The 10,000-nt window shown below is 41.4% G+C and overlaps 1 protein-coding gene and 1 pseudogene across 1 annotated transcript in view; one reads left to right on the forward strand and one right to left on the reverse strand.

Annotated features, from left to right (window-relative positions):
• The window catches only part of LOC146451845 (uncharacterized), a 71,128-nt gene that overhangs the window by 18,547 nt on the left and 42,581 nt on the right, over positions 1 to 10,000 (forward strand). Inside the window, exons 8-9 of the mRNA XM_085098579.1 lie at positions 8,142 to 8,213; positions 8,931 to 9,002. Of these exons, the coding sequence (XP_084954705.1) occupies positions 8,142 to 8,213; positions 8,931 to 9,002 (144 nt within the window). The remainder of the gene's footprint in view (positions 1 to 8,141; positions 8,214 to 8,930; positions 9,003 to 10,000) is intronic.
• Positions 3,302 to 5,426, reverse strand: LOC146451846 (uncharacterized; annotated as a pseudogene).

The following is a 10,000-nucleotide window of genomic DNA, read 5'->3' on the forward strand; positions in this document are numbered from 1 at the left end:
AGATAAGAATACAGTTGGTCATATATAATTCTTTCAAAAACTTTTCCAACAGCAGGTAAAACAGAAATCGGTCGGTAGTTATTCGGATTAGACTTGTCATCCTTCTTATGTACAGGGAAAACTTTGGCACTTTTCCTCTCCGATGGAAAAGTACAAATTTTAACAGATTTGTTGAAAATTTTGCAGAGAGATTCCGCAAGGACAAGCGCTGCAACTTTCAATAGTTTTGAGGAAATATAGTCGAGCCCGACAGCTTTCTTTGTTGCAAGGGAGTTTAGGGTTTTAAGAACGGATGTTAAGGAAATCTTTTCTAATCGAAAGTTTGTCTTTGGTTTTAACAAATATTGTTTAAAATCGCAGTTGTTCTGCGGTAAAGTAGAGGCGAGAGTCGATCCTACCTCAGTAAAATGTTTGTTCAGCTCATCAGCAATTTTACAGGGCTCAGTGAATGATAAATTGTTCACTTTCAATTCGTTGATTGTGTCACTTTTAATTTTTCGCGACATTAGATCATTAATAGTTTTCCATATCTCTCGCACGTTACCAGAATTATTTTCGATTTCTTTATGATAATAAGCAGCTTTAGTGTCCCGTAATTTATTGTTTGTTTTATTTCTAACGCGTCTATACTCATTCCAATCGTTTAAGTCCCCCGAACGCACTGCCTTCTTTTTGAGATGATTACGTTTTATAATCATTCCTTTCAAATCAGACGTGAGCCAAGGCGACACTTAATGTCGCACTCGTTTTGTTTTTAGTGGGGCATGTTTGTTAGCAAAACTAGTGAAAAGTTGTTTCCAAACATCCCACATTTCATCTGGCGAATCCAAAAACTCAATATCTCCCTAGGGTAATGACTGCAGTTCTTGAATAAAGAAACTTGAGTTGAAATTCTTGAAAGACCTTGTGGTAATATATTTATGTCTATTGTTGGTAGGAACTGCAATTTTCCGAACAACATATACAAGGCAGTGGTCGCTGATTCCGCAGTCAATAACTCCATGAGACACAACTCTTGATTCTTGGTTTGTAAAAATTAAATCGATTAACGATTTTGAAGTTACCGTTATTCTAGTTGGTTTGTTTATAATTTGTGTGAGCTGGTAGACTTCACTGATTTCAGTTAAATTGATCAGTTCAGAATTTCTACTTTCGGCCAAATAATTACAGTTCATGTCACCAATGACAATAATCTCCTTGTTTTCAAAGTCGAGAGATTTAATTACATCTTCAAAATAGCAAAAGAATTCGTCTTCGGTTCCCGGGGGCCTATAAACAGCAACAATACAAAAAGGCTGAGAATTTGGTTTAAATATTTCAACAACAATTGCCTCTTAGATGTCGATCATGAGGCTTGATCGTGTTTTGAAATTTATTGAAGAGCGAATATATAGACATACTCCTCCACCGTTACGATTTCTATCCCTTCTGACCATGTCATATCCTTGGATGTGAATACAAGAGTTATCAATTGAATCACTTAGTCTTGTTTCGTTAATTGCTAAAACATCCAGATTTTTATCAGCCATAAAAAGTCTCAACTCATCGATGTGAGCAGGGAGACTAGCAATATTCAAAGACGCAATTTTAAAACCCCTAGTTTGCGGTACTAGGGATAGACATTTACGCACGTCAGTAGGAATAGAACTCTCGCTGTCACCTCAATGAGTATTACTAGAATTAAAATGCTTAATTAAATTAGAAGCAAACAGGGAATTACCTTCGTGTGAAAGGTGTAGGCCACTGGAGTTAAAATGATTCTTTCGATTAATGTTGTTGTGCGAAATAAACTTCCAACCTCTGTTGGCCGCGAATTTACGCAAACCGTTGTTGATTTCCGTCACTTTACTATCAAGATTCGGCTTGTCGAGACGCTTTAAAAGCGAAGAGATCGTCACTTCACTTGTGCAGTTTTGAGAAATATTATCGGCAAGGTTGACAATATTGTCAATAACTTGGTGGGACGTGTTCATTTGCAAATCGTTTGTTCCAACATGCAAGATAAGTTCATCGGGCTCTGCTCTTATCGTTGGTATGCAGTAGCTCTCCATGTCCTCTATTGTCGAAGCAGGGAACGATTTTACTGTCACCAATGGTGCATTTCTTGTCCTAGAGAGCCTCCATCCGTATATGCCTTTCACAATAGAATCACCCAAGACAACAACATTTTTCTTTCTTGGTTGTTCATCGGCCTCGGTTTGCGCTGGAGTTCTCTGAGAATTCGGTTGTGGTGTCATCTTCGTTTTTTCCGTATTTGCTTTGTTATTAGAACTTCCCGGTTTGTTGTTGCTGGTCGTCGACTGGTCTTTTATTGTCCCAGTTGTGCTGTTTGGGTTGGTAACTTCATCTTGGCCTTCAGAATTATGCGGTTCCCTCGCTGGGTGACAGTCTGGCTTATTAATTAACTTGATGACAGTTAGTAAGCTGGCATTCTCGTTTCGCAGTTGTAAAATTTCGGATTGTAAGCGCTCGTTTTCACTGAGAAGAGCTGCAACTGAATTTGGATCAGAGAGGAGCGACGAGTTTTGTAGGAGACCTTTCAGTTCTTCGAATTGTTTATCCAAAATGTCAATTCTTCGTGTTGTTTATGAGCATTTGCATTTGCACTTGGACGTTAATTCATTCTCTGGTTGAAAAGAATCGCTAAGCTGGACATTTTTACTGGTAACACTGCCATTGTCTTCTTCATTACTTTGTATCATGACGTTTTCTTCTCCGTCCCGCCCTTCGGAGTATGCGTCGCCATCTTGTTCGTCACCTTCTTTCCGAATGTCTTCAGGAATAGCGTCGCTGTCTTCCTTTGCCAGATTACAAAGCAGCAATTTTAGTTCGGCATGTTCTTTGCCCTGCATTAGAATTGTTTTGGTCGTACTATACCATTTCAGAACAATTTTAGATGTTTTGAAGGACAGCATGTTGTGCTTTGGATCGTCTTCCCACTTGCGGTCGTTCCAACCGTCGACAACGCAGATGAAGGTCTTAATAAAATTTTTCAATTCAGTTTCAGTGCCTGACCATCTGATTTTGTTATCTTCCTCGGAATACGATAAGAAATCTTTACAAGCCATTATATATCAAAACAGTGGCTAAATAAACGAATTTCAATCAAATATGTAAGAGCGTTTGAAAACACGTGTTCACTCGTTGAACTCACGAGAGAGAGAGAGAGAGAGAGAGAGAGAGAGAGAGAGAGAGAGAGAGAGAGAGAGAGAGAGAGAGAGAGAGAGAGAGAGAGAGAGAGAGAGAGAGAGAGAGAGAGAGAGAGAGAGAGAGAGAGAGCATATGATATAGTGGTGCGGACTTATTTATTTCTAATCACAGCATTATTGTTTAGTTTCGCTATCCCATTTAGGCAAAGTGCACGTGCTATGAAAACAGTGTATAGCGGCCTGGGATCTATTTTATTCAAACGCAAGAAATTTTCCCGTAGTAACGTTTGGTTGGATGATCCATGCGTACCTGCAAATGACGTCCAGGATCTGAAATTCCCTGCGCCAATACCATACGCCCTGAAGGCTCTCACACCCGCTGTCGTGATCTCGAAGTTGGACAAACCACTGATGCCCTCCCACGTGATGCTCTTTGTGTTCTCGGTGGTCTTGGGAACAGGTACAACTGTAACTCGAACACCAGGAATACCTTCATCGGACTCGATAGCCTTCTTAAGGTCAGCAGGTGTTGTGACTGAGTGGCTTTGGTTAATGTATTACTTCACGTGCGTCTTGTTTTGCGCTGCTTTCCTATCGCATAAACCCTTACCACCCTAAGGGTCGCAGAAATCGATCCGGCAGAGATCCATATTGGTTTTCTCTCGCAGTATTTTGCACGCTAGTATGGTGGTTGCGCAGTGGTAGCATCCTGCGTTGTCTTGGCGGTAAACCACTCTCATTAACTCAGGGTGTTCATGCTTCAAGGCCTTCAGTACATGCTCCATTACGGTCACTAATCTGTGACTGTCCTGTAGACCAGACTCAATTATGTGCACAAACGTTTGCGCGACCAGCTCTCCTCCCTTTTTGCTCTGACATACTGTCAAGTGCCAGGAGATACCTCTCTTTCCAAAGAGCTCAGCCTGCGTTTCTCTGTACTGGGCGGGTAAGAACTTCATGGCGAAATCTTTAGTGATAAGCACCACGTCTTCCTGGAGGCTATCGATAACATCTGTCCGGGTTGTATCAAGGTGAACCCTGCGCAGCTGATGAGTTTTCCAGGAGCGGATTCCGTCACACGCAGTTCTCGCCGTAAATTGAGGGTCGTCCTGAAGGTCCTGCGGGAGATTGGTAGACTGGATCAGGGACACAACTGAGTCTAAAGACTAAAGCAAATAAAGAATAGAATTAGATAGGATTGTTTTGCCCAGTAGGCGGGGTCCAAGTATTATCGTTTACGCACTGTTTTCAAGGTCTCACAGCTCTCACAAAGTTGATTGTGTTGATGACCGCAGTGTCGGCGATACCACTCCTTTTTAGGGTCGCTGAGCGCGGACACTCTGCAGTGGTCAGGAATAGTACTAGCCATGGAGCAATGGATCTGTAACCAGACAACTATACTGTTACACCTCTACACAATGAACAGACTGTATCTATATAGGGACTATTCCTTTACCTTGTAATCGCTTTTGATGTATTGTTTGAGGTATTTCAAGTTGTCCTTGAGTTCAACAATTACAGCCTCGTTGGCCCCTTACTGCACTAAAGTGTCCAGGATCGATAACAGATCATCAAAACCGCGTCCCCTCTCTGCCGCGTAGCTGTCTAGCCCCTATAAACTCTTTCGAACTGACGCCACTCATGCTCCAGACAAGATTCTAAACAGAGTACGGGTTGAGAGTGGAGTGTAACCCTCTTCGCTGCAATACTGGTTATATTGCTTGATAAGGCGAGATGGCAACATTGTTCTTATTACATTGGGAATGTCGATCTTCATGCCGCTGCTTAATGTCAGGGTTTTTCTACCAAATGGGAGGTCCTACACGATATTAGAAGACGTGATAAAGTCGAGGAAGTAATCTAACTTGGCAGAGCCGACTTTTTCTCTACTCTGTTTGGCCGCCGGCTGTACAGGGAGCCCAGCGCCCACCTCAAGCATGCAATCGTCTTGCCGCAGTCAACTCATATCTTGTCAGTCGAGGTATGTGCGCTGCCAGTATTGCGTAGGTCACTTTACCTGCCACAAGACTGAGCAATTGGCGCCTTATCTCGGAGGTCCGCTTGCTTGTAAGACTCCACCACAGCTAACAGTAGATCACTGCCAGGATCTGCAGACTCAAGGAGCTGGGTAACTTCGTCCTTTCTTTTCACTGCCCTTCACAATTCTAGAGTGGACTGCGGCGCTATGGTTTTTAGGACTTCCGCGATGATTTCACCTGCTTTATGGGTGTAGCAGTCATGCGTTTTCGAGGTGGCATCACTCCAAGGACGCTTCATAATAGAGCCAAGAGGCCCAATACTGCACCCATCCAGAAACCATTGCAATGCTGCGACTTTGCCTTTGTCAGTGTTATCTGGAGGTTTGGGGTATTGTTTACACGTGGCTTGGCTGATACTGTCATCGGTCGTTGATTGCGTCTCCTCCTGGGACGAGGAAGGCTGGTACACAGAACTATTAAGAATAATGGCCAACCTCTCGAGGTCCCGTGAAATCACTTCCATGATCTCTTCTTGATCAGACCATAGCATAACACCGATTTCTGTGTGTCGTCACGGGAACCATCTACACGTTTAAATTTCCACATTCCCTACAGTTAATGTACGAAAGGTTGGGTGCTATTTTGTGGCCCCGTCTTAGGTGCAATTCTATCACCTTTCCTGCCTCTTTTGTTTGAAACGCTCTATATGTACGTGCATTATTTTCTTTCAAATAAATGATTGGCTAACTGCTCGTCCTGTACAGAAACTGAAACGCGCCAGGAGACTAGGGACTAGGGGTTTTGAGTATTGCTGACTTTTTTTCTTCAAGAGGAGGCGATCTGTTTGAATGCTGGAAACTCCAGGGAAGTGGAGGAAGAAAACGGTAATTCCAGGGGAGGTTCTTAGACAGGGTTCAAGCAACTTTTATTTCATACAAATGGCCGAAGCGATAAGCATTTTTCCTTTTCTCTGCTCCGTAGCACTCCCACTGTACCCCCAGATCAATGTAAAGTCGCTTGGTAGTAGAAAGAAGGAGAGTACAAGGGATTGTGGGTCGAAAAGAGGACTCCACGTAATCCTTTGCGTGACTCCTCTTCTCGCCTCACATTCCCTTGTACGTTCCCTGTTTCTACTAGCAAGCGACTGTTACGGTTGCGCGTCGCCACAGGAAGCGCACAACGCTCAATTGCGAATCGCAAAAAAGGCCTGCGGCACAGCCTAGTGTACTAAGCATTCTCTCTTTATACGTGTTATGGATAGTGAATAAAAACTAAAACAATACCCAGTCTCTACAGGCATGAGGGACTCACTATAAAATGATTCTGTTCACTATTTTTCCACACCTTCTTTGGCTGCTTTTCATGTGTCGCAATGCTTGTGTTCAGCTTTTCGCGGCACTGCCGACAGGTTTATTGCTGGAAGAATGACAACATATAAGTAGAGCCGTGTTAGTGGATACGGTAGTTAGTGCGACATTCCAAACAAATAACGATTATACGGTTGAATACCTGAGCCGATAGGTATTAGTGATCCAGTCCTGTTGAATATTTCCTCCGACAGCTTCTTATTGATAGTGCGATCACCCGTGTGGTTTTTTGAGCGGTGAGTTGCGACCCCCTCTGGAACCTGGAAAAGTTTTTTCCGCCCTCTCCATTTGATACCAAAGGAATCTACGTGCTTTGGACACACGCGAAAGTTAATGTCAGCACTCCCCTCAAATACTCCTAATATGTGGAAAACGAAGCCGTGAGCAGATAACACCCTACAGGGAAAAATGCAGAAGAGAGGGCCACGAAAATATCCTCACCTGCCCTCAGTAGAATCAGCTCTTTCTCGGAGAAAACGTCGTCTCGACGCATTTTCAACGTCTCTAAGTGCCCTGTTATGTCGCGCTGACAATCACTTAGCGTTTGATCTTCGGTGATCACTGCGCCTTTCACATTAACTGAACCACAATCCGTCCCGGAAGCTTTCCAATCCCGCATTTATCCATTTTTGGCATTTTTACGAACAAAAGTTTTTGGTACTCAATTCACATGCTTCGTGTTCTGGGGCGACTACGATATGTTTGGAGGCGCTTCGAGCAGATTTGTTTGCGATTGATTGACAGATCGACGGGCGGTGAATATAATAATTTTGAACTATCCTCCAAGAAAGCAAAGACTGTGAAAGAACACCATATTTTGAAATAGTCAATTCAGATAACGTATTTTCCGGGGAAAGTTAGCAAAAGTTGTTTACACCTGTAACAAATAAAGCGTGACAAATGCATTTTTTCGGTTTTCACGGCAAAAAATACCCTCTTAAAGTAAACTCGTCCCAAAATAAAATTATCGAGTTTGAGAGAAAGCAAATTATGCCAAAGAATCAGGCATGTAATAGGCTTTATTCTGACAAAGTTTCAAAATTTTGGATTTTGGGTCGATTTCCAACTTTGCTCGATCCTTACTGGCAGAAGCTTTTAAAAACTATACAGGGCGATACGTTGCGAGGGCGGCGCGCCTTTATTTTGCTGTTTAGAATAGACTAAAGACTGCCAACTTAACCCTATCTAGACTGGGGGAGGGTGGCGGGTTCTGCCCGTGGCGAATTTCAACCTGAATAACTTTTCCAATATTTCCACAAACTCCGTGAAACTTCAGGACTTTTTCACAAATTTAGCTGGTAAAAGTTTGATATACTCGTTAAGTGTCCATTGACTTTGATATTATCATGGTAACCAATTTTTAAAAGACAGTTTTTAATATAATTTAAAATCCTTTTTTTCTAAATGAGGAAAAATTTCTTTTTTACCTTAAAGTTTGTGGGTTTTTTTGCTCGTATTATAAGCTCTTTTATTGGTTTTGATTACTTTTCGTTTAAATTGGTGCTTTCCTGAAGTTGTGGGGAAATCCAGAAGTCCAAGATGGCCGCCATTGTGCAATCATGACATGATTACCAAATCATATGACATACTATCGATCCTCCATTTGAGAGGAATTCACTAAACTGTACTATTTGTATTTTTGGCAGGGATTTATCGAATAACAACATAATGGATATATCACGAATAGGACAGTTTGGAATCGAAAGTGTTATAGATTTGTAAGTATAAACATGTTCAGGGAATGGTTTCTTGCTGCTGAAAAAATGATATTAATTTTTGAGTGTAAGAGCTTAACCCTTTATAGATCGCGCTTTTATCGTGTTCTTAGGCCAGGGGAGGATAGAAAGTGCATTCAGGCCTTCCTGAGTTTGTGAGGCAAACTTAGGAGACGATGAATTTTATGCAGGGGCCTTTACAGGAGCAAACTAATGTTTTTCCAGCCATCATAAATATTGAAAGATGATGACTCATTTCTTTGTCACGTTCTAATCAGGTGCATTTCCTTCGCATTAATCACATGGCAGGACACATGCTATCGTGTCCCGCTCCGCCAACAATTGCTGAATTGTATCCCGCGTGGGATATACCTATCTATAAAAACACCAGTTATTTCTTGACAAGTCGCTGCATTTTATCAAGTTTGCACACCGGCTTGGCCAAAAAAAGGTAGATTCTAAAAAGTCTGATTTTTTTTTTCTGTTCGCGTCACGAGTGAATAAAAGGGTTGGGATTATCCATAGCTGTAAGTGGTGGGGTCATTGCGTGCCTGATCGAGGGAGATAAAAATATTTTGCCATCTCGGTATCGCTCCTTCCCAGTTTTCGTTGTATCGATAAAATCTTTTGTATTATTGTTGTTGTCATGTCAGAGCCATTCTCAAACTGACAGGCAACAGATTTACTTAATTTACGTTAAATTTTACTTTCCTTTTTTAGAAAATTAACCAATAATCAGCTTGAGCACCTACAACCAAATGCCTTTCACAACATCTCTGTACTTGGACACATGTAAGTATAACAACTATGTCTCATTTACTGTTTTAGGTCTTACAGCGAACGACTTCTGGGAAGTCCACGTATACTTTACTTATTTGTCTGACAAATCCTCTCTTGTGGTGTTTAAAAGTTGCGATGTTTTTATGGGATAAGTGTTTTCAAGTCCCTTTATTAACATTACACCAAAAGGACCGAAAGAACCTATCTGGGATTATTCGCTCCATGTTTTCGTGGCTAGTCAGATTTCAGATGTTGAATTCTGTGTAAACCTTGCCGTGGTTAAATCGAATTAAGTGAATAGTTAACATTTATTTACCGGCAGTAACGCCCCAACCATAATAAAGCTGAATCGTTCCGAAATTATATAATCCATACTAGTCCATAACCTCGGTGCAATGACGATAAAGGATATATCACCATAATTATTATAATGGTAGAGACCTTTAATGTACAGCCGAGTAGGCAAGGAATGGCAGGGTGAGCCAATTCATCTCTGTAGTTGCCTGGAGGTATTTACACTAAGATTAAGTTCGTATAGCTCTTACATTTTAAGCATTGATAGGTTGTAGTGATTTTATTTTTTTACTTGTTATATTTGCTTTTATTTAATCTAATTATATTCAGTATTACAGCGCGAGTTGGATATGAGATGAAATCTTAGTGGCATTGTGAATGGCTCATATTCTTTTATAAACAATCTTTCTGTAAAAGCAAACAGTACAATGGTATGAGATTGTAATGATGCAAACTAATACCTTAATATTTAAAGCTTGCGTGTCAAATGAGTACACGAAAACATGTTAATACCAATCGACATGATAAGGAAAGAAAGATCAGCAAGGTTAATTTTTGCATTCGTGATGTTGAAATTCGGAAAGCACCGTCAGGCACATGAGGATGATCTATTTATTATTTAGAGAGTGACACAGGCAAAATCGAAAAAGGAAATCGGAGTGCTCCTACTCGAACCTAAGACCTTCCGATGCTTTACCACTGAGCTGCAGGAGACT

The sequence above is a fragment of the Pavona decussata genome, unplaced genomic scaffold, assembly GCF_977016875.1.
Source record: "Pavona decussata unplaced genomic scaffold, jaPavDecu1.1 SCAFFOLD_383, whole genome shotgun sequence".
Classification (NCBI taxonomy): domain Eukaryota; kingdom Metazoa; phylum Cnidaria; class Anthozoa; order Scleractinia; family Agariciidae; genus Pavona; species Pavona decussata.